Source organism: Ostrinia nubilalis, chromosome 29, assembly GCF_963855985.1.
Source record: "Ostrinia nubilalis chromosome 29, ilOstNubi1.1, whole genome shotgun sequence".
In the NCBI taxonomy this organism is placed as follows: Eukaryota; Metazoa; Arthropoda; class Insecta; order Lepidoptera; family Crambidae; genus Ostrinia; species Ostrinia nubilalis.
The window spans coordinates 1,358,585-1,384,694 of NC_087116.1; the positions used below are offsets into that span (position 1 = coordinate 1,358,585).

The 26,110-nt window shown below is 34.4% G+C and overlaps 2 protein-coding genes and 1 long non-coding RNA gene across 3 annotated transcripts in view; 1 reads left to right on the top strand and 2 right to left on the bottom strand.

The window, feature by feature from the left end:
- The window catches only part of LOC135085577 (SID1 transmembrane family member 1-like), a 38,383-nt gene extending 28,856 nt beyond the window's left edge, over positions 1-9,527 (bottom strand). The window contains exons 1-3 of the mRNA XM_063980349.1: positions 9,293-9,527; positions 6,426-6,495; positions 382-484 (exon numbers count right to left, since the gene is read on the bottom strand). Of these exons, the coding sequence (XP_063836419.1) occupies positions 382-484; positions 6,426-6,495; positions 9,293-9,390 (271 nt within the window). The 5' untranslated portion in view covers positions 9,391-9,527. The remainder of the gene's footprint in view (positions 1-381; positions 485-6,425; positions 6,496-9,292) is intronic.
- The window catches only part of LOC135085715 (uncharacterized), a 138,376-nt gene that overhangs the window by 33,679 nt on the left and 78,587 nt on the right, over positions 1-26,110 (bottom strand). The gene's annotated exons all lie outside the window — the stretch shown is intronic.
- Positions 14,505-26,110, top strand: part of LOC135085578 (wee1-like protein kinase) — a 33,247-nt gene continuing 21,641 nt past the window's right edge. Inside the window, exon 1 of the mRNA XM_063980350.1 lies at positions 14,505-14,856. Within this exon, the coding sequence (XP_063836420.1) occupies positions 14,609-14,856 (248 nt within the window). The 5' untranslated portion in view covers positions 14,505-14,608. The remainder of the gene's footprint in view (positions 14,857-26,110) is intronic.

The following is a 26,110-nucleotide window of genomic DNA, read 5'->3' on the forward strand; positions in this document are numbered from 1 at the left end:
TAATCAATAAACACCTTTAGCTTGCCGAGCTACTGAGACATTGTTGGTGGCGACATCTATCGACTAGCCCTACACATTGTTATCAGGCGTCACTCGACAGATGGCGCTGATACATGCTTACTGAGGCACACGCCTCCGTGTCTGTAAACCTGCATCGCGGTATTAAAGATAGAAGCAATTCCACCTTAACTTCCTAGTCATCATCATTATTATTTCAGCCACAGGACGTCCACTGCAGAACATAGGTCTCCTCCAATGATTTCCACATCGCCCGGTTGGTAGCGCCTACATTCAGCACCTACCTGCTACCTTTATGAGGGCGTCGGTCCAACCTGGACTTCGGGAACTTGCTAGTAGTTGATCAAAGTAAAATAAACGTACCTTTCTGCTGACGAGCGGTGATGAACAGTGGGTATGTTCGGTTGGCGAAATCGCTCGCCACTGTCACCCGTGCGGGAGTATCGTAGCGTGGACTGTCGACGTCCTGGAAACATAATTATTATCATCATCATCAAATACAATTTATCACTCATCATCATCATCATTTCAGCTACAGGACGTCCACTTCTAAACACAGGCCTCCCCAATTGATTTCCATAATGGCCGGTTAGTGGCGGCCTGCATCCAGCGCCTTCCTGCTACCTTTATGAGGTCATCGGTGACGTTCTACGCTGCGAAGCGCAGCGTGTGGCCTCCATTCCATCATCAGGTCACTCCGCCATCAGGTCATTTAACGTCAATGTTCACGGTGGCGTAGCGTCCTAGACGCGTACGCGTATTTGCAAGTTTGTTATACACTTAGTATCCGCAGGACCCTCTCCAATCTCATCATCATTTCAGCCATAGGACGTCCACTGCTGAACATAGGCCTCCCCCAATGCTTTCCATGTTGATCGATTGGTAGTGGCTAGCGTCCAGCGCTTCCTTGCTACCTTTACGATGTCGTCGGTCCACCTTGTAGGTGCAGCTCTCCAATCTACCAGAGACAATTGGAGGGTTTGGCATATTGTCACCACCATGCGCCTATTGTCCTTGTTAATTGCTGTCTGCGACTTTCCATAGACTTTGGCGACAGTGGCGTATGGTCACGAACTCATTTGAATGATAACTTATCGATTGATTTAAGCTACTAAATAATACAGCCCATTGAAAACCTGGTTTTCAGGGTTAGAATGAAGCTTCTAAACTTTTTATACACTGTAGTGTATGACACACCTCTCCTTAGGCATAGTTATACTTATAAGTTAGCTGTAAGCCATTTTAAGGCAGTATTAAACCGATCGTCGACCAATTAACATCTTTGATTCCATCTCCTTGGTCCCCACATTACATGGCGACCCTGCCAGTGCTGCCTTAGGGCAGTGCTGTGCACATAATTATTATAATGTGAAATGTGATAGTGAAAAATGGACTAACAATTTTAAAGTCGATCAATTAATTTGAAATGATGCGGTAAATAATATCTACGAAAAATAAATCAAGTGCGTTGGAGGAGACATTTTGATAGCAGCCGGGCGATGATGGTGCTCAAGGTTTTTGAAAATGAAGCAAAATGAACTAATGGAATAATGGCGAGTTATGCTGGGTGCCGGGCGATGGTAGGAGTCCGATGTCGATGATGTTTGTTGCTGGGCGCTGGGTGTTGTTGGAGCCGTGACGATTGTGGTTCCCGCCGGGAGTGTCATGCGTGTCAATGGATAAGGAGAAGACGCAGTTTCGAAAAAATGGAGAAGACACGGCAATCCCATAGTATATATTTTTTTTCTTTTTCCCTTAATGGAATTTTATTAATTTAACTTTTACGTGGCCACGCTAAGTTACCTAGTATGTACGCTACATTATTATATTACGGTAAATGAGAATGGACGGATCAATTCTATTTTCATTATTATGCTATAATTGGTACTTAAATTTTGGTAAATACAAACAACGTAATTTTTTTTGCTTCACTGGAATTAACTAATTTTATCAACATAGATTGCTGCTCTACGACAGTAAAATTACTCAAATTTTATTTTAAAGGTAAGTGATATGATTAATTATTCATTCCATTACTCCATTAATCCTATAAATAACTTTACATACTGTGATTATTGCATTTTGAAGTAGCTCTACACGTCAGGAATAGCGATAGGTTAAAATTGCTGATTGGATGAAATGTTATTTTTAGATGCCTGTACGAATATTATGATGTTTTAAACAAATTTCTTTAAAAATATTTTTTTTTGGCAAAGTAATTTACAAATTATTGTATTGCGAAAATAAGCTTTTACTTCTCATTTACATCCTTAATGTTATTTTGTTAATAAACATTTTTCATGATTTTACCCCATTAATAGTACATAATTACATACGACAATTCGTAAAATTGTTTAAAACAGTTACCAACTAGTAGAGAAAATTATTTTATTTATTTATTTGAATTATGCTTTATTCACAAAAAAAAACAGTTATAGTTAGTTTGTTTTCATAATGATTCCAAAAGTTACATTGAAATAGAGGTAAAGTCCATTGGCTATTTATTAAATTATGATGTATTTATTAACTTGATGAAATATTATATCAATTGTTCATAATATTGAAATTATTCAGTTTAATCTCTCCGTAGTACACACTTACAAAATAATTATTTTATATGGTTAAATTCGTGAATATTTCGTGGGTTCAAATCCCGCCTGAAGCAATTTGTTTATTTTTTTCTCAAAGATTTAGGTTAATTTCTCATTTATTTCTTTATCACATTAGGTATTATTTGCACAGTTTGCATACAAAATACATGATGTTACATAAAACTTTTTAATTTGGTTTTCTCAAATTTAAATGTAAAAAATGTATTGGCGTAAGTAATTAGGTACAATCAGATTTGGAATTTTATAAGTAACAACTCTTTTTAGGCTTTCAATTATTCAAGATTGTAATATCCAATCATTTTTTTTGCATAATAATAATATTAAGTAAAACATCGTAATCAGTATGTCCGTATACATTTAAATTCTTGTTTAAAGTTAAATCATATGATTTCTTATAACAATTTTATTGCGTTAAAATGTTGATAGTTTTATTATTACATCTATAGATTTTAAAAAATACATTGATTTGTAGAATTAATTGTAAATTACAATAGTTGAATTGCATAATAATTTAAAACATCGTCTTACTTTTGCTAGATAGGTGATTGCATCATTTTGCATCGAACCATATTTGTCGACACGTGTTGTAGCATCAGCATTTTGCGAAATATGAAGCCCTTCTTTATAGAGAAACGAACACTAACACAAACAATGTTTATACCAGGAATCATTTTGCAAATTAGCTCAATGTAATCTTTGTTATTCGATAAGTATCATAACTATTTTATTTGGAATTCTTGTTACTACTCGTAGAATAATAGGATGCAGCAATCCGTTTAACTTGTTATTTTTCTCAACAGTGGGTTATCTAAAAATGTTTAATTTTCATTTTCAAGTTACATTAAAAAGCATTAGATAAAAAAAAATGAGACATAGATAGGTAGTTAAATAGAATGATGTGTCTAATAATTCACGGAATTGACTTTTACTTATATGCGATGAGGAAACGTAGGAATAATGTTGAGAGAGTTATTACAAGAATAGCTATAGGAATGTATTAAAATAGCTTTGCATCAATATAAGTTGCATTAGCTACATTCCAAATAGTGATAGAACGGTGATAGGTAAATAGCAGGTAGAAGTAGTTAAATGAGTCTGAAAATAATGATTGACAATTAAATGATGATGAATATGTAAGATGTGGTAGATAATCTAGAAACAGGGAATACTTTAGCCATAATGTTTTATTACACTTTTGGACTGATCACCCAAATGTCAACAAAATAATTATGCTAAAGTATTCGTTTTGAATGGTTTGATAGTTGGTGTTGGTTATGATAGTGGACATAGTTGAAATACGAGAATATTATGTTGAGATTGAATGTTTCAGAGTTTTGTTTATGTAGAGATAGGAAGAAAGGATAAGGTTGCCCTACCTCATAACTAGAGGCACAAACGGTGTCAAATCCTTCAGTTTAATCAGTGTAAACGAGATTTCTCTGTAAAAAAAACCGTTGGAGATCAATAGGATCTTAAAAGTGGACCCGTTTTATGACAATATAGTTAAAATAAGTATATAAATAAAATATAATAATGGTACAAGGTACAGTAATAGGGTGTCAGATCCTTCATTTGATCATGGTGTAGACGAGCTTCTCTCCGTGAAAATAGTTGGGAGATCTTTTAAATAAATGTGATCTTAAAACGTGACCCCATTAAAAAAAGGCTATGCATAGCAAGTGTTAATGACTAAAATTTCATAATATATTAATTAATAAAAGTCGACTATAAAATAAATATAAAATAGACTGTACCAATAAATGAGTATTGCATTAATGAAATGAAATAAATAAAAGGGACCGGCCGGCCCAATCAATTGTGACAAATGTAAAAATGATGAAGTAAATAAATACTTAAAAGTACGTACTTACTTACTTACAAATAATATGATTATGACGCGTCGTAGGTAATTCATAAAAATTACGAATACACTATGAGAGTTGAAGTTGAAGAAGAGAAATGTTTAATGATTTGGACAAAACGTAACGTAATGTTAATTAGGTAATTATGATATTGCCATACATAAATTTTATAACAATTAATTTAGATGTTTGTGGTGGAAAAACCTTTTAAATAATTTCTGGAAGTGACCTTTTTAATTAAGACAGTAGATACTTGCATGTTATGCTTTATGTTAGGAACCTAATAGAGGATACCCACTGAATCACTATTCTATTGTGGAATGTTTTACTTATTGTGCATAGAACGAAAATCAGTATATTTAATAATTCATTGTAACTATTATGAGATTGAAAAATAAAAAACTAATTAGAAATTTGATTATTTTAATCTTAATGAATAAATTGATCCGTCTACCGTCAACAAAATGTATCTTGTTTAAATCTTTAGTTTTATAAATACAATAAGTGAGTAAGTGTATTATGCCTTCATTTATTAAGTACATTAATAACGTTTGATGAATATTTACGTGGTAGTTTGCCCAAATGTATGTGTAGGTATACTAAATTGCGGAAACATAAAAAATTGGTTTGTGTGTTATTTAACTGTATCTAACTATAAATGGTTTATGATAAAAGGATATCTCTTCAAAATTTATATAAATGAATAAACTTTACACAATAATATTGATTTGTAATTCTGTGTGTAAATTAATGGCAACTATTGCTTACATAACTACGAATGCATTTATTTAGATGTGTTTAATTTTATTGGAATGAAATTGTAAAATGAAATAAGTAAATTTATTATCTGTTCAAGAACATGATCTTTATAAAATAGTGTTACAATAGAGTGATTGTGTAAAAATTTTTCTAGATAAATATAAAAAAAACATGTTTTGATCTGAATTAAATATCAATGAAAATGTAATTTTGAAAATGAATATAGAATTTATTTATGATTGATTATTATTAAATGGTAAATTAATTTTTTTTATTTTTTTTTATTTATTAATTTAGGACTGCAAACAGATTCACAATATGTATTCTTAAAAGCTAGTTTTATGGATAGTGCTTATCATGAATCCAACAACGCTGGTCACAATTTAAGATTACAAATGTTTAATGGGGCGGAGCCTGTCTAGGCATCCGGCGCATACTTACTTAATATAAAGTATTTCATAATTTCGGTCAAATAATAAAATTGTGTAATGTCACATTTTTATTTTCTGCATTTGTATGTATTAATTTAATCATTTGGAATAATTGGAATATTCATAGATATTTGGATAGTCATTATTTTACATTGTATTTTACAACTATCTAGTAATAGTCATTATTTTTCTAATAGACAAGTCGTTTTTTTTTTATCAGGCCATATTTCAATACGATCTACAGATTTATATTTTTTCTAATAGACATAATAATATGTACTTATTTAGATCTAGTTTTATTCAGCAAAAAAAAAACTTGTAACAAAATGTTAAGTGAAAATAAATATGTATTTTCAACAGTACATTACGCCGACATGTTCTATTTAATTGTATTAAATTCAAAATAAAAATGTATACTTAAAACAAACAATTGGAATCAATAATATAACAATAATTTTCTAAATTTTTATTCTATTTGGTTTAACTAATTTAAAAAAAAAATGATAACACATTTTTTTTCTCAAAATTACGGGGGTGGTGTAGTGTATGACACACCTCTCCTTAGGCATAGTTATACTTATAAGTTAGCTGTAAGCCATTTTAAGGCAGTATTAAACCGATCGTCGACCAATTAACATCTTTGATTCCATCTCCTTGGTCCCCACATCACAACACAAATACAAACAAAGTTGTCATTACAAAAATATTTGTAAAAGGCCTATAACATATGATAGTGAACTTACCCCCCCAAATTCCATGATGTACTCCGTCTGTTTGTTAACATACACCGTGTAGGGAACATTGTACTTATATCTGTAACAAATTAACATTATCTGTTGTGCAGAAATAAGTATACTATCGTAGGACTATAAAATGTGGGTAGGAAGGATAATGACCTTTATGAATGGAAATAAGGATGTAATGTAAGATTTGTATGTTCGGTATTTTAAACAGATGTGAATTAAACACTACATTAGGTGTGTTAATTTAATACAATCTAGCTTTAGACATAGCCTACTAGCTTTGCAATTATTCCCTCTAGGCCAGTGGTTCTTAACCGGTGGTCCGCAGACCACTGGTGGTCCCTGGAGGCATTCCAAGTGGTCCACGAAGACATCGTAATAAACAAGTGACGTGACGTGATGAGTCGAGTCAACACAACGCAAACGGCGCACAGTGGGCGAGAAGTCGATCTCCCCTTTCATAGAATTTTGAAAAAAAAAAGTGGTCCCTGACAAGGCAGAAATTTGGTAAAATGGTCCCTCGTGACTTAAAGGTTAAGAACCACTGCTCTAGACTGTCTGGAAGAGATAGCTCTATAGACATAATACTGCCTAAATTGTGCTGATCTGATGATTGTACATTTCTATCATTTTTTCTTGTCTTGTGTAAAAATAAAATTAAAATTAAAAATTCATAAAATTCATTTATTTTTGCAAATAGGCTTTAAAAAAGCGCTTTTACACGTCCCAATATTAACCCTACCACTGCTTCGGGACAATAAATGGGCCAGTGCTGAGAAGAAGCAGCGCAAGAAACTCAGTCACTATTGTCAGCCTCCTTTTCAAGGTTTTACAGTCTTTAAAATATACAAATTATAGTCATAAGTATTAATGCGAGCTAGGTAGTTAAACATTCCAAACATTTTTATCCTTTATATAATCATCAACTTTATAGTAGCCCTTTTTCATTAAGGTGCTTTTGATATGTGCTTTAAATTTATGAATGGGCAATTCTACAATAGTTTGTGGTAATTTATTGAAAAGTTTAATACATTTCCCCATAAATGAATTACCAATCTTGTGCAGTCTGAAATTTGGAACGGCAAGTTTATTTTTGTTTCTTGTATTGAACTTGTGTAAATCACTCTTTCTAGTAAATTGCTCTATATTATTGCGAACATATAAAAGGTTTTCATAAATGAACTGTGAAGCTACTGTCAGTATATTAATCTCCTTAAAGAATTCTCTCAAGGAAAATCGGGGTCCAAGGTTATAAATGGCCCGCACTGCTCTCTTCTGCAGAACGAACACAGTTTCAATGTCCGCAGCTGAGCCCCACAACAATATGCCGTATGACATTATGTGGTGTATAATAAAGTGTGTTTAAACTGTTAGTAAGTGCTAAACTCTGACCCCCTTACTAATAAAAAGTTACACAGTTGTTGAACACTGTTTTAAAATGACATTTCCATACTAAACGTTCCTACCTTGTCCAGCATAAAAAAAGTCACTTTAAAACACTGTTCAACGTGTAAGTTTTATTAGTAAAGGGGTGAATGTTTATCGTGAACATTTACAGTCAGTACTTTTATAATATGTAGTGAAAAAGTACCGTAGCATAGATGATATCATTGGTAAAACCTAGATAAAACAATATAACAAACTTATCAAAATATGAGTAATAACAATCAATAGATTGTGTTATTGTTTATCTTGAATTATCAAAATAGTTTTTTATTATATTGTTACCTACGTAAGTTACAGCAGCAGCAGACCAGACTTTTGTTGCAAATTCACCCCAATTCCAAATACGTAAAGTCCTAAAATGTTTAGCTTTTTGTGCCGTCATCTGTACATTTACTGTGGTATCTTAGTTGGTATATAATTTGCAACTGATAAGAAAAGTAGATGTTTATAATTACCTAAACAAGTAAATCTTAGCTAAATATCCATTTCAATTTAACAAATCACAGGCATGAATTGTATTTTGATGAGTCAAAATTTATTGCATCACCAGTGACACTCAAGCTGGCTCAATAAATTCTGTCAAATTATTTACTTATTGTGTTAAAACCGTATTTGAACCAAATAAATTATTTTTCTTTCTTCTTCTTACCACAGAATAATAATTTCTTACTTTCAACAGAAGTAACATTTTAAAACAAAGTTTTAGATTATTTACTGAAACTTTTTTATGCAGAAAAAGGCAGGTATTTGACCGCAATCGCAACTGTTGTTAAGTGAGATGCAGTCTAGGAAGGTATTTAAACAGATAGTTGATTTAATTGAGTGTAAGAAGTAAGAAGTATTTGTGAAAACTGTTTTGGCAAACTTAAAGTTTGGTTAGTAATTGTATCACATTGTTAACTCCTGTTTGCATCCCTAAATAAATATTTATACATATTTCCTTATATGGATGCCCAGAATACTTCTTATTATACATACACATTGTAAATGGTTACAGAAAAATAAGATTGATGTCACTCCAGACCAGAGCAAATATTTCCAAGTTAAAATAAAATCATCAGCACAGATAGGTATACTAGTAGGTCAGCAGGAATTAAAAACAAACATCAATTGTTATAATAATATCAAGACAAAGGAGTATGCTATAAATTTAAGTAATTATTAATAATCCATTGCAAGAAACATTTTGATGAATAAACACTATCTACAAAGATTAATGTTAAGCTGGGCATTGGCCTTCTTATTATTATAATTAGATAAGTAATTAGACTATTGTTTTATTAGCTTTCTATTATAGTTGGGTATGAATATTAAGTTATTATACCTACTTCCTGGCTTGATATATAGTTTTAAGCAGTAAAATAAGAAAAGGGCAAGATATTTTACATTTGTTAATTTTAACTTGCATTCAAAATACTCACGTATTGTTGTAATTAAATATTATTTCATCTTTTTGTTGAGAATAAGCAGTAGGCAAGTTCACGACAACACCACACAGGAAAAGTACCAAGAACTCCATTGTGAATTGTTTGTATCATAGGAAATATGTTAGTTTTAGCGTTTTAAAGATTATCACACAACTGCACGGGTCAATTTTTATTCTGAGAAATATTTATCTGCAGTGCGAAACACAACAAAAATCGAACTTTTTTGACAATGTTTGACGTAATGAAAGAAACGTCAGTCAAATGTCAAATTGTAGATCGCAAGCACAGATTATACAACAATGGTTGCCAGCACAGATATGGATCTAATATAGATGCAGCATGTGTCAAAAATTGTATGAAGCCGAGCGTGCCACTTTTTAAACGTCATTATTGTCATTTTAGCGAATTTTAGTGATTGCCGCAACGTAAAAGTAATCGTATCATCGTACTGCATTCGCAAAGTCATCGAATGTTATCGTGTGACTCGATTCAAAAATTAATTAATTCCGATAAAACTGATATTTTGTTAAATTTATAGCTAGTCTGACTGTGGATTAAAATAATTTTGTAGCGGTAGACGTTATTCTACAATTCTACATTATTAATTTGCAAATAATATTTTTGTTGTGCCTAATGTTTATGAAAGTAATGATCGTTATTCCATTATGTTAAATAGTACTACTAGTAATTCATACTTAATTCCATACTTTTAAATATCCTAGTAAGTAAATGACCTAGTTTCATAAAATAAAGACTATTTTACTCAAGCTTTTTATTTTTAATAAATGTAAAAATGCGTAGTTTTGCCAATAAGTTTTCTTTCATAAAGCTAAGTCAGGTACCTAGTTTTGAAGATATTTCTAAACGACAAAATCTCGGGCGTCGTATACATAGACTAGTAATAGTGTACCTATACTGCGATCACTGACCTAACTTCTTGATTTGTATATATCGACGTTATACAGTGCACTCTGTCTTCCGCGATCACTGCCCCCCTAGACAAAACGCACTTTTTGATCGAATCGAAAATCGAATCCGTCAAATTCCATACAAAAAAGGGGCTTTTCGACCACTTTTCGACTGGTTTGCGATTATAATGGCACTTTGTCTAGACCCACTGATCTAACTTGTTTTATAATTCTTCTACTGCTACTTTATTCTAATTAATTACATATTTGTTACTCGTTGCTGTTAATTACAATTCTCAATCCGTAAATAATTTCTTCTCTTTACCGTGTTCGTACTACTGTCCTCGTAAAATCATCGTATCCGATTGTTGTAATCGGATTACATGAACATCACTCGACCATGTATGTCCATTTGGACATATCGGAATGGCACGCTTCACAGTATGTTATGAGACTGTATAATCGGACATTCTCATTTATTTGATGAACCGTATAGAGCTCAGTTATACAAACTTGATAGTAAAACTCCCGTTTGAAAATTCCACGTAGTTTTCGCGGTATAAAATTTTAAAGTTACCTATTTTTTTACTTCAAAATTATGCAAAAATATTCTCACTCGTTAACTAATAACATTTAATTCAGAATTGTTATAATACTTCATAGAGCTCTTAAAACTACACGTAATAAGCGTATTAAGTGCTTCGTAAACGCATTCAGTTAATTAGGAAAAATGATTTTAGTGATTTTTGTTTTTATTTTTTTTCGACATTCGATTTACATAGGTTTCAAATCGATGAGAAAATTAATAAAGGTAGGATAAATTCGACTTCCTAGATTTGTTTACATACTTTTTTAGTTAGTTACTTACATACAACTTAAGTTAATATAAGAGTGTTAAAAAAGAAAAAAGACTCGACTTGAGAACCTCCTCCTTTTTTTGAAGTCGGTTAAAAACAATGTGAATGTGACTTTTTAGAATCTTCAACACTATGCACATAACAGGCGGGATTTTAAACATTTTAGACATGAATTATTCCTTCCAAAATTGTCGACCCTAGACTCGTAAAAATTTTATTAAGACGTTTTATGTTTTTTCTCAAATATATCACGGAGTTTAAAGCTGATATTATTAATACAATTAGATTAAATATCAGACTATATCTTGCAATTAAAAATGTTTGCATATATTAAGGTATAATTGAGAAAAAAAATAAAAACAAAAATCACTAAAATCTTTTTTCCTAATTAACTGAATCCGTTTACGAAGCACTTAATACGCTTATTACGTGTAGTTTTAAGAGCTCTATGAAGTATTATAACAATTCTGAATTAAATGTTATTAGTTAACGAGTGAGAATATTTTTGCATAATTTTGAAGTAACAAAATAGGTAACTTTGAATTTTTATACCGCGAAAACTACGTGGAATTTTCAAACGGGAGTTTTACTATCATGTTTGTATAACTGAGCTCTATACGTTTCATCAAATCAATGAGAATGTCCGTTTATACAGTCCCATAACACACTGTGCGCTTTGACTAGCAACTTGCTGTATCTGTCGCAGTCGGATTGTATAATCCGCCGTTTTACATTACAGCTAGGCATTTTGCATTACAGCTCTGTTTTGTAATACGGCGGCTTAACGTTTAGCCGGATTGAATACGGCTGAATGAAAATCCGCCGGAATGTATTCGGCGCCAAACGTTCTTCAATGCGGCTAGCCGTAATGTAAAACAACGTGTCATTACCCGCCGCTTTGACACTTTTTAGTTCCCATTTTCAATACCGTGGCGCTGCCTGACATAACAACAACAATGGGCGTCGGATACAGAGATTGTATTGCTAAATTGCGGAGTTATTTGTGAATTTAACAAAGAAAACGTGATAAATATGTTTGTCGACAGTGACTGTGAAAACAATATTCATGTGAAATTAAAGAATTTATATTCTTATCAATGTGAAATAGTAAAAAAAACCGTGAACAAGTGACCGAGTTTTAGAGGTTATAATCCACATCAAAACAGCTAAAGTGGCTATGGATTCTGGTGTTCGGCGGAATCCTACACAAAATTTTTGGTGTAAAAATACGACATTACGACTGTGGCCGGTGAAGATTTATTAGTCTTAAAGAAAAATACTTAACCCCGAAAAAAATACTAAAACTTTAATATTTGTTTTGAGTTACCTTTTGTTTTGAGATGGCTGTCCCCTGTAATTATTTTTAATGTCTAAAAAAGACAAGACAAATATCAAATTATTTCTGAAAAAAAGTTTATTTGTTTTGAGTTACTTTTTTTATGTGGCTGTCCCTTGTGATTTATAAATAAATAAGTAAAAAAAATACAATAGCCAAATATATAATTTAGTATACAGTAACGAAGTTAATAATTCTTACTTAATAAATAAAGAATATCATGAGAAGAAATCTGTCTTATTAAAATTTATTTTCATCAAACATTGTTTTATTTTGTAAAGTATGGTCACCCTACAATTTATGATGTATTACGATGCGGCTAAACGTGGGCCGCCGTATTGAAGAACGTATCGCAATGACAATCCGCCTAAACGTTAAGCCGCCGTATTACAAAACAGAGCTGTAATGCAAAATGCCTAGCTGTAATGTAAAACGGCGGATTATACAATCCGACTGCGACATATCTACTCTAATCCATATCTGTGGTTGCCAGCATGAAGCTAAAGATAAAAATGGAGGCCACACTTGAAACAACAACTTGAGTCAAATACCTACTTGTCTCTATCTCGCTCTCTGTGGGCCGACCTCTCTTTTTAGTGTGGACTGTAGTATTGCTATCTCCTTATTTAAATCTCCTAGTAAATTCTTCGAAATTGCCAATTCACTAACCAAATCAGAAGTTAAACAAATAAATAATTAAATATTTGAACTACGATTACCTAGTTAAATTAAAAATCACAAAATTGTCGGCCGTTTAGTCTTAATGTGTTGGCGAATCAGGGAATTACAATCCCAATTCCTGGGGAATCGGTACCATGTGGCAACATCGGCCCAATCCGGCCCATCATGGCGGTTGTTTACTATTTTGTTTAAGCAGTTAATTTCGTCACCACTCACCAGTAATTCAATTCGATCGTAAAATGGCAGCCAAAATCACGGTAATAATATCTTATAGTATTACCGTACCAAAATGCACATTGAACCATGAAGCTATAGATAAAAATGGAGGCCACACTCCGAATACCCACTTGAAGCACAACCTATGTATCACTATCTCGCTCTCTGTGGGCAGACTCTCTCTTTCTAAATAAACAAAAAATATAAATTTGCTCAAAGTCAATGAAACTCAATGTAAAATCTTTATTTCTTGACATAGGCATCATTAAATGATAAGTGTAAATACTGGTAAAACGAAAAAATAGGGTTCCGCAAAATATGTAGATAATGTAGTGCACGCACGCGAAGCCGCGGGCGGAAAGCTAGTTTTTAATAAATGTAAAAATGCGTAGTTTTGCCAATAGGTTTTCGTTCATAAAGCTAAGTCAGGTTCCGAGTTTGAAGTAGAAGATATTTCTAAACGACAAAATCCAGTGCCGTCGTATACATTGACGTATACCTACTGCGATTGATTGCGGTGCGATTGTCTTTCAATCTTCGAATCGGGGGGGGTGGGGTGCCTTAGGACTTATGACGGGGGGGGGGGGGGGGGACATGTTGGGGGGACCACGGGTAAAAGCCGGACATTTCATTTCAATATAAACTTACTGTAATTATTTAATTATGAAAAAATACGTGTCCAATTTTTTTTTATTATCTGTTTGACGCGCTATAACATTAAAAGACTAAAATCTTTGGTAGGAATTATTTCCGATTTAATTCATTTTTGTGTTTAATTCTACTGGCCTAAATGGACGTATATACCTTCCTAGTATTTTCATTGTCACATGAGATATTTAGCGTATGTTGATCGCCTCAAGTCTTACGTTTTGGTTAATGCAGCCTATATTTCGTAAAGTGCTTTCTTCATCATTAACCGCTATATTCTTATCTATGATTAATTAACCGTGTCTGTCGAGCTGAGCTAAATAAATATGACTTCTATGACTACTGTGTTCTGAATAACGTTACAATTAAATAACTCTAACGTTATTCAAAATTATTATTTATAGATCGCAGCCATATCATCAACCAATAAAAATCGTCGAATTTGCTGCCGAATTAAAAAAAATATCTCTAGCCAATGTTAACGCCGTATTCATCTCACCGGTCAAATACTCCGCTGTGATTGGCTAAACACTTGAACAGGTGCTATGCGTCATCCGCCATAACGTAGTTCTTGTAAATTGTGAAAGTGCGCTTTGTTTGCTAAAAAAAATAGTGAATTCAGTGTGTATTTGTTGTTAAAGGTGTATCAAATGTGTAATTCATCATGACTGAATGGTATAGGATGAGAAACGGATTCAACAACAAGCATAATTCGTCGGAATTATCGGTTGAAAGTTCATGTGAAATGTCAGACTCTTATAATATGTTTTCGGACAATTTGAGTCCAATACCGGCTTCTATAATGCCAAGGAAGCTGGATTTCAGCAGTTTGGATGACGATGATGGCATCAGGGATGCGTCGCCGGCCCCACCGTCGTTTAGTCCTCCGTACAAAAGAGTCAGAGCCCTAAGGTAAGGTATAACTTTCACTACTCGTATTCTATGCACAAAATAACACGTTTCTAGTGGTTTGAGACGTTACTAGCATAAATTTTAGCCATATATGACCCACTAAATACTGTAAGATTGTTGTTGTTTATGTTTTCGGGGTTTTTCATATTGATATCTGTTAGGATCATGATTAGTGCATACCGAATCTAAATAACTGATTCTCCTGAAACGTACTGATTATGTATCTATATTAATAATATTATAAAGCTGAAGAGTTTGTTTGTTTGTTTACTTGAACGCGCTAATCTCAGAAACTACCGGTCCGATTTGAAAAATTCTTTCGGTGTTAGAAAGCCCATTTATCGAGGAAGGCTATAGGCTATATACTATCACAATACGAGTATTCGACTCGGAGCAACAATGTAAAATGTTGCAAAAACGGGTTTTCACGCGTACGAAGTCGCGGGCACAGCTAGTTGTATTATACAAACCAAAAGATAAGATCATTAAATACATTTTTGCCAATTGGGAACTAGAAAGGTTCAAATGATATGGGTTTTCTATAACCTCAATGAACATTTATTACTTACTGGTAAATCATATACTTCATGGTTTCAATGAGACTCCTTCCAAATTTATATGATCACCTTTTTACTTAATTACTAACATACACCCCTATTCACAAACATTACTATGAGGTCTCACAGTGCATGGGATTGCACAGGGTGACATATAAACCAAGTAGCTTTCCACCTGTGGCTTCGCCCGCGTGGAATTTTGTCTGTTACAGAAAAACTTTATCGCGAAACTATCTTATGTCCTTTCCCGGGACTCAAACTATCTCTATGCCAAATTTCATCAAAATCGGTTCAGTGGTTTAGGCGTGAAAAAGAGACAGACAGACAGAGTTACTTTCGCATTTATAATATTAGTATAGATTTTCTGATTCACTTAAGCAAGCATTGTTTGTGAATACGGGCAGTAATCAAATAGAATAGAATTTATTTATTGCTTTTTCTGTGTACAGTTTTCAGTTGTTTGGGCATAAAATTCGTTACAACAGATTGATTGAATTGAATCTGTAAGTCTTATTTAACCTCGTAAGACCGAAGAGCAAATTTTGTCGACTTCTAAGTATCGCCGAATGTGCTTTCAAAAGAACGAATAATTTGAAGTCGTAAACGCCGAGCACTTCGAGTAAAAAATTTTCTATGTTAGAGATTTTCTTTTGCACCCATATTTTCAGGGACCCTATATAACAGTGCATAGAGTTTATTTTAGGTAAAAAATCATAAAAAAATGTTTTCTCTTAAAAGAACATTAGGTATTACAGACTTTAAAAAGAAAAAGTAAATAAATTGTATTTTATACTATAAAGTAAAACATAAATGTAACCTCCTTAATAAATTAATACTACATAAAAATACAATAATGATATAAATAAATGTAACTGAAAAGGCACAAGTATTTTAATATTTTTTAATGTTTCATTATTAGTACTTTTAAAAGTACTATCGGTTTTATAACATACAATAATGATAGGTTAGAATGTATAAGAAGTAAAGTGAATATTCATGTTAATTATAATATTTATTAAACTAAAAATCAGAACGTTCTCATGGTAAATTTTCTCAATCATATCATAATTTTAAAAGTCCAATACTCAATCCATCTCAATAGAAAAAATATACAAAAATAAAACTTTCACCATCAAGACCGAATGTTCCTTGCAAAGAACTATTATTTTCAAACGAAAAAAAATCTTACAAAACTTCTTTGAATTGGTAAAAATATTATTTTTGCTCGTTTAGCAGTATTTTAACTTAAATTATACTGGATATTTTTTCATTTAAACTACGTTTACGTAAAGAAAAAAAAATAATCGTACATCATGTCCCCTCGGAAGAACCACCTTGTCAAAGAAAAATGATAATTTGACAGTGACATTTTGTTTTTTTTACATTGATAAGTTCGGATACCTGATTTTGAATACTTTAAGCCATAGACTATCACTCTTTTTATTCGATAGGCGCGAATTTTTGAACTTAAAATTATCGCTAAAGTTTTAGTTCCTCTGAAGGCACATCCGGCGATACTTACAATTCACCTCCGAAAATGTCTCGGCGTTACTGACTACAAAGTTTCTGTTCCTTCTGAGGCACATCCGGGCTTACGAGGTTAAATGTATAAATCCCAACTTACTTTTATGCTATAGAACATGCTAGAAAGACATCTTTTGTTGAAAAACAATGCATATTATAACTAAACAAGATGCTACAATGTTTACCTTGACATTATGTTGTGTGACTATGCCTTTCTATTGAGAAATGGGTTGTAAATTGCTAAATACATAATAATGCAACCATAATGTACACATTTCTTTCATGTAATTATTGTAAAGGATTGTACTATGGTTGATTTAATACAGAAATAAATAATGTGAACTATACCATAAACCAGGGTTTCCCAATTTTATTTTGCCAAGGAACCCTAATTAATTATACTTTTCCTAGCGGAACCCTACTTTGATAAATGGAAATTTAAATGAAAAACAATTAAGTTTTTATGCAATTATTTGTAAACAAGTCGGTGCGCGCGAACAACGTCAGTCACGAAACGTGGGATAATATTTTTTACGGAACCCTTGCGGCCTTTCCACGGAACCCCAGGGTTCCGCGGACCACCTTTCGGGAACCGCTGCCATAAACATACATGGTCAGTGCTTATCATAGGTTCAGTGCTTAACTCAGTGAGTGCCTGAGGTAGGAGCAGCACGGGAGGGTGTTTTTGAGGCATCAAATGTCAATGAGACTTCAGATTCAGATTATGCTCTGATGCAGATTTGTATGATCTGTCACCTCATATCGTCGCTTGCCTCTCTGACTAGGGTTGCCAGGTCCAAAAACACAAAAGCCGGACTCTGTGCTTCATTTGGCCGGACATGCCTTTTCAATACCTAACGTGCCATGTCACGGGGGGGGGGGGGGGTCATCTTTGAATGAACATTATTCTGTGGCTCGAGTTTCGACTGGCGCGGCAGCCACATAAAAAGCCGGACAGGCCGGACAAGCCCCTAAAAAGCCAAACATGTCCGGCTAAAGCCGGACGCCTGGCAACCCTATCTCTGACTGATGTATCTGACATTTTTTTCGAAACTGAGTTATCTCCACCATCTGGTTAAGATTTTGCAAGACGAATTGATCTGCCTAATCGCCTGAAAAGGACAATGACCAAAAATGTATGGAGTGTGGTCCAAATGTCCACCACTAACGAGACCTATGTAGTAAAATAGTGTACTATATACTGATTCATTATAACCAAACCGCAATCAAAAATATGGTGTCAGTAAAAAGTTATGACTGAATGAAAAGTCATGTTTTTTACCTTTTCATCCGAAAAATTTTCTTGATATCATTCTATACATCGCACATTTTGGACTAATCTACGCATGTTATGTCATGTCGCATGTGGCACGGGGTTATAGATGAATTTTATTAAATATTATACTAGCTGTGCCTACGACTTCGAACGCGTGAAAATAGTTTGAACAGTATTTCCCATTTTTACAACATTTGTCTTTACTGTTCCGCCCCTATTGGTTGTAGGGTGATGTTATATAACCTAAAACCATCTTTGATAAATGGGCTATCCATAGCAAAACATAATTTTGAAATCGGACCAGTTGTTCCTGAGATTAGAGCGTAAACTACTACAATTTTTCAAACAGTCATAACTTTTTACTGACAGCTTATTTTTTTTTTCGTCCCATACTGAAAGTTAATCTCTATTTGATGGACTATAAGCCAATATAGGTCTCATTAGTGGTGGACATTTGGACCACTTTTGGTCATTGTCCTTTGCTCAATGTCAGTTACGTCAGTTAGAGAGGCCAGCGACGATATTATGTCAATGTTCCACCACTTCTTAGCACCATCTGATAAGCTGGTTTTAGAATCACGCTGACGCACGATGACCGTCAGCGCTGACAGCCGAAATGTATGAAGCGTCGGCGCCGAGCGATCAGCGTCACTCAGGAACGTTCCCTTCAATTACATACATTTTGATTTGTCAGCGCCGACGATCAGCGAGCGGTCAGCGCGATTCTAAAACCAGCCATACTGTTCTTCTAAACTGGTGGTAGGGCATTGGTATTTGGGAAAAGGGCCCTGAAAAAATAAACAGTTCCTAAATCCCAAACTTGTTGTTACATGTCCAATTTTTGCCAAAATGCAAACTTGTTCCTACATGTCAACATTCTTTTGAAAGTGGTATTTGCATTGTTGACCTGGTACCAAATACCATTCAAACTGGTTTGTTCTATGGCAGTTATACCATATGACTCATGGAATAATCTAGTGAAATGAAACAGGATTTTAGAATTTCGTTTTTCTTTTAAAATCTACATAATTTTTTTGGCTAGTCTTGTCTGTGCTATGTTAAGTATGGCATATTATGATGTGATAATAGTTTTTTATAGGCTTGGAAGGAATTCATAGCTTTTAAAAGCTTGGATGCAAGTAATTAATGGTTTTTTGATGACTTATGATGGTTTTTGAACTGTATATTACTTGTGTTAGTTATTATGTTTACATACACACATAAACCGCTACCATTGTATATGTACGTATTTGGAGTAGGCATTTTTGTGTTAGGTAATTTTAAATCCTTATTTTTAGAAGAAAAGTAATACTACTGGCCATAAGTCTCTAAGTATTATGGACATACGCCCGTATTCACAAACGATGCTTGCTTGCTTAAGTGACGGAAAAAATTGAACGCATAGTGTTGAATAGAGCTCTGTGATTGGTTCGTGTGTGACCCTGTGCGACCACACACTCTGTGAGACCTCATAGTAATGTTTGTAAATACGGGCGATAGATTGCTGCCTATGACAAATCACATTCCCAAAAAACACAACCTCCCTTTGTGCCGTCGGCCAAACCTCGCGAACTCAAAATTCGGTTAGATTCAGTTAAAGCACAGTTATTTCGAACAAAACAAGACCATCTGATCCGAACAGCTGACTGCTACAAAAAGTCCGCCCACAAAAAGTGCACGAATCACCTTGTGTACTGACAATGGATTTGCGACCTTATTGCGAGGGCGATAAGGAAGGTCACAGGATTAAGGTGTCTACCTGCGCGTGCGCCCTTAGTTTGGATTTGTGAATGTTTAAACGTAAATAGATCTAAGACGAAGTTTTTACGGCTTTGCTCGTCTTAGAAAACTTTTTTCGGCTTGCGCAAAGCTGTTTTTTTTTTATTTTCATTATTTGCTAAATTGGTCCCTGGCCTGATAGGTCGTCGGTACTATGCCACAGGTCGTGGGTGCCAATTGCCACCTCACACATTATTTTTAGACGTAACAAAATCATCCTCCCTCGCCGCTCCACTCCCTAGGAATCAGTATCTTTAGCAAACATATAACTCAGTTAAATTTGGTAAAAGAGACCCCACCCACAAGGTGGACCGACGACATCATAAAGGTGGCAGAAAGGCGCTGGACGCAGGCCGCTACCAACCGGGCAACATGGAAAGCATTGGGGAGGGCTATGTTCGGCAGTGGACGTCCTATGGCTGAGATGATGATGATGATGATGATGAAGAGACCCCGCAAACTACAGACTTTTAGTCGGCCGATAGTTTCGTCGGATTCCTATTTATTAGGATGAGGAATCGGCCGATACCAAATCAGTGTTATATGCGCACTTCCATACATCTCCATACTGATTAACAGCCCGACTAAACTATCGGCCGACAAAAAGATTGTCTTACATTTTTTACAATCCCACTCCCACGCTGCATCCTACTTCCTACTAATATTATAAATAAATGCGAAAGTTTGGATGTTTGTTACTTTTGTTACTCCTTCACGCAAAAACTACTGAACGGATTTTGATGAAACTTTACAGTATTATTGTTTATAACCCAGAATAATATAATTATAGGCTATAATTTATGACGATTTGTGACAAACGAAATTTCACGCGGGCGAAGCCGCGGGCAAAAACTAGTGTACAAATACGCAGTCTCCGTGAAAATAAGGTGGTTTCCCACGGCCGTGATTTTACGGGCGATGCCCACTAAGACCACGGTTGGACACGCTTCGCTGAGAATACTCCGGTGGAGCGATGTTGTATCCTGGATTTTAAATCACTGCAGCACCGTGGGAAGAACTTTAATGCTGGGCACAGATATTTGTGAAGATGTGTACACATGTTTATACAAATGTTGTGGAAAGTTTTACTCTTTGCAAATAGTGTTGTAAATTGTAATGTTTTTGGAATCCTTTCATCATTGAAAGCGTACATATAACTAATTAGCTTACTAAAATCTTTGCAAATAGTGTGGGAGTCCTCTAAATATTTATGGTTTGGTTTGCGTCCTTCGTTTTAATTGGTCACCATTCAAAACTGACGTACAATTTAGGCGGTCTTATTACACTGGTCAACAAAAAATCAAAATGAAAATGGTGCCGAGATTCTGTTGATAGTTTATTGTTAGGTGTGTATTAGTAATAATAAAAATATTTTTCTTTTTTTTTCCTACGTGTAGTTTTGGATCTACCCTCAGTTTTAAAATTTAGCTTTAATCGATACTTTGGTTGCACAGTTTGTAGTGTTCTCGGTACATTTTTATAAATGCATTTATTTTAATATCATGTCTACATTGCCAAGAAGTTGTCTCAATAATCAAAATGTATTTCTGTTACATTGGTGGTGTGTACACAATTAAAAAGTTCAAAAATTCAGGCAAGATTTTATTAAAAGTGCTTATTTTTCTTACTTTAAGTCGGAAATTGTGGTTGTATTCAAGCCGTGGATACCCAAAATTATTTTTATAATCTTCTGTGAACACTTAAGGCAATGTTACAATGGTCAAAGAAGCCATAACATGAAGTTCAGAGTGGAGAAAGTGAGGAAAGAACAAAAAAAAAATCCTAGTTTGAGCATAATTTTTTTTTAACTTAATTTATTAAGTAATTTTTAATGGTCCATAAATAACAATATTAATAAAAGATACTGATTTCTTAAGTTCGATGGACTATTTGGAACGATTTGCATAGATTTTGTTAATTGAAATTACAATTTTTTTTTTCGGAAAACTAGTCCAGTAACTACTCTGAAATTGTGAGAAATGCCTTAAAAACTCAGGATGTCATAATTTTTATCAATGAGCACTACCTCCACAGTCATTTTGACCAATTCCCAGAGAATCTTGGGTCACTATGGCATGCTATAGCTAAGAATAGGGAGAGCGATGCTATCAAGACCTAAAAACCATTGGAAGAGAGGTACCAAGGCAGATGGGATCGGTATATGATGGCTGATTACTGCTGGAGGATGTAACGTGATAGTTCCATTACACTTCATTCACAAAAGTCGTGGAAAATAAAGTTTTTAAGCATTTCAAAATATTATAAACGCTGATTTTGGTGAAATTTTGTATTTTTCTATACACGTCAAAATCTAGAAAACCACACGTAGGAAATCAACAAATTTGCTACTAAAGCAACCAGCATAAGGTCCTCAATCAAAAAATATATACAGTTCCTTGGCACCAAAACCACTGTTGACCAGTGTTATCATTAGAAAATGAAAGACCGCCTAATTATACCTTATGTGTTCCTTTTCTTTCTGTTTTTTTTTTATCTGGTGAGCAATAAAGAGTATTTATTATTATTATGTGTGTACGCTTTGGAGCTCACGGGTCAAAAGTGGCCCGGTCCTTTATAAGGCTTGCGTGGGGATACAGATCCAACACGTAGATTATTATCTCTTCCACGGCATCCTAGAAGAGCACGAATTTAGATCTTGTAAAGATAGATCCCACTATGCGGGCCGACGATCTGGTGAAAGTCGCGGGAAGAACCTAGGGATGCGGGCAGCGTAGGACCGGTCGTTAGGGAAATCCTTGGGGGAAGCCTTTGTCCAGCAGTGGATGTCATTTAGCTGAAACGAACAACGAAAGATAGATCGAAAACCATTCGAACGAAGCTTTAAATTTAATAGTTTTTAATTCTTAATAAATAAAAAATATCCTTGGACATTTTACACTGCGCTTCTAGTCCCAAACTAAGCTTTGCTTAGTTTAACAACGGATATAAACATACTTAAATACTTTTTTTTTGTAAATACATACTTATTATACACTAGCTTTCCGCCCGCGGCTTCGCCCGCGTGGAATTTTGTCTGTCACAGAAAAACTTTATCGCGCGCGTCCCTGTTTCAAAAACCGGGATAAAAACTATCCTATGTTCTTTCCCGGGACTCAAACTATCTCTATGCCAAATTTCATCAAAATCGGTTGCGAGGTTTAAGCGGGAAAGCGTAACAGACAGACAGACAGACAGACAGACAGACAGACAGAGTTACTTTCGCATTTATAATATTAGTTGGGATAGAAAACACCCGTCCAATACAAACAAATATTTTCATGCACACAAATGTTTGTACTGTGCGGGCATCGGAGCCGCAACCTCCGGAATAGTAGTCCGTTTCGAACCACTACACCAAACGGCCGACATATCTTCCAAGCGAACATTATAGAAAACTACCACCGATCTTTCTAGTAAATATGACACCTGAATGCGATATCCTTGAAAGTAGACAGTAAACTATACTTGCTACGCATTTTGCTACAATCCTATTGTAATTCACCCTTCTTACGAACAATAGGTCGGAAGACACGTGCTTCCTTTCGCACCCTTAGGAATGTACTCCATTTTGACCCTTACGCTCGTATTCACAATTCCTGAGGTCTCACAGTGCGCGTGGACGCACAGAGTGACATGAACCAATCACAGAACTCTATTCAACGCTGTGCGTTCGATTTGCTGCTTCACTTAAGCAAGCATCGTTTGTGAATACGGGCGTTATTGCGTTGTGTTCGTAAGAATAAAACTTGTCTTCACAGGTACTTTAATTCTTATAGGTTTCGAATTTTAGGGTGAATTTCCGTTGATATGAAGCACAATGGGCATTTGACGTATTTGTGGGGCATGTGAAATAAATAAATATGTTTACGACGTTATTTAGTCCAAAACTATGCGAAGATTTTATGTACTTGGCTTATAAACAACATAAACGATTTAACAGATAGGCAATAACTATGAACTATACCTATAAAAAGATAATTTCCACAGGTTTTATACAACAATATCATAATTTAACACGGCATTAATAAACTAAGAGCTGGTGAACGCCAAACCTACGTCATTTTATAAAAGCTGAAAGTTTGTCAGCGTATGCTCCCAATTAAGAATATAATGTTGGTGAATCATGAAGTTTGGGCCATCGTGGCTTTGGCAGCTATCCTAAAAAGACTGTCAGGCAAGGAGTTGGAACTGTCAAATCTGTCTGGTTAATGTGGAAACAACTTCTAATCATTGCCCAAATATCTATATCTATATCTATATATATATAAAAGAAAGTCGTGTTAGTTACTCCACTTATAACTCAAGAACGGCTGAACCGATTTAGCTGAAAACTGTCAGGGAGGTAGTTTAGAGCCAGGAGAAGGACATAGGATACTTTTTATCCCGTTCGAAATAAAAAAAAGTCTGCTTATTTATTGCCATTAAGGCGGAACAAAGTTCGCCGGGTCAGCTAGTTATACATAAAAATCAGATTTAATGGTATAACGTAATCTATTTATAACAGTCTATTGAATATACAGAAAAAGCCACCGTAAAAGTTAGGCTTACGTTATATCAGCATGTTTACAAAGTTGTCTTGTCTTGTGTACCTTAATAATAATAATAAGCCTTTTATTTCCGAAACATTTTTACATTTTACATTTGACGCTTTCTGAATTTAGGATAACACTTATATGGGTCATTCTAAGTTAAGAGGTAATGTGTTGTATGGAGCGACGGCACGGCATTTTTTTAAATATTTTTACTTAAGTATACATCTGTTTTATGGAAACCTTTAAGTTGAAAATGTTTACAAAGTGGCCAGTCAATTTGTTGGTTTTTTCTCGTTTTATAAGCGACCAGGGTAAATACTCAGTCCAGGGTAGAGACAAGGTGCACAGGGGAGGAAACATTATGGACAGGGAAGAGACATAGACATACTAAAAACAGTGTTATTTTTAGGAATCAACTTTATTTATTTATTTTAATTTTAATTATGAATTATTTATAATAAGACTTTTCATTTTTTAGCAAACTTTGTTAACAAAAATGTATTTTAAGCCTAGGTACAAAACATAAAAAGGTTCTTACTTTTACTTTCCATCAAAACAATTATCAATAGTCAATAACGAAATAAAAAGAAACAAAAACTTATCTGAAACAGTATTGAACTTTTCTTGTACTTAAACAACCATTTGAATTGAGAATTTGAGAGGTAACTAAAAAAAATCTTTATGTAATACCTGCGTTCAAAGACATCAATAGATTCATTAAAGCATAAAAAAATGCTGCCCTCTCAATTTTAACTTAGGGTAGGGTAGTTTATTTAAAACCTGATCCCAGGAGATTAAAGAAACATCATCATCAATTATTCATCATCATTATTTCAGCCATAGGACGTCCACTGCTGAAAATCGGCTTCCCCCAATGATTTCCACAATGGCCGGTTGGTGGCGGCCTGCATCCAGCCCTTTCCTGCTACCCTTATGAGGTCGTCGGTCCACCTTGTGGGTGGACGTCCTACACTGCGCATTCCGGTACGAGGTCTCCACTCCAGAACCTTGCTGCCCCATCGGCCGTTAGTTCTGCGTACTATGTGTCATGGCCTTTGCCACTTCAGGTTGCTTGATTGAAGACTTTTGTCTATAGGCACTGAGGTATTTTGGACGAAAAGATTTTGCGTAGTTTCCTTCACAGAAACAGTGACTTTAGCAGGTGTTTATGGATAATCCAAAGTAGGTACCCAATTCAAAATGATGACATAACTCTGGAGTCACAGAAGCATCTCAAACTTTTTATAATGTCAGCCAATTAGGTATAAATACGCAACCGGTAACATGGTGAACCTTTACTGTGCCTAAAAAAGTCTTTATACCTTCAGTAGAACCAAATGTTGCTGCTTTTTCCGATAGTATGTCTACGGTATATCTACGGTGAAAGTTTTCATATTCGGGCAGGTTTTCTCAAGCGCTTTAGCTTTCTAGATGCCATTTTTTCTGTAAAAAAGTAATATTAAATTGTAAAGCTAAGATATACATAATGCCAAGTAAAGGTTCAGAGAAAAATATAGAAGTATTCATGAAAACGCATACAAATGTATCTTCCCTGGACATTAAGAATCTCCCCTGCCATCAAAAAA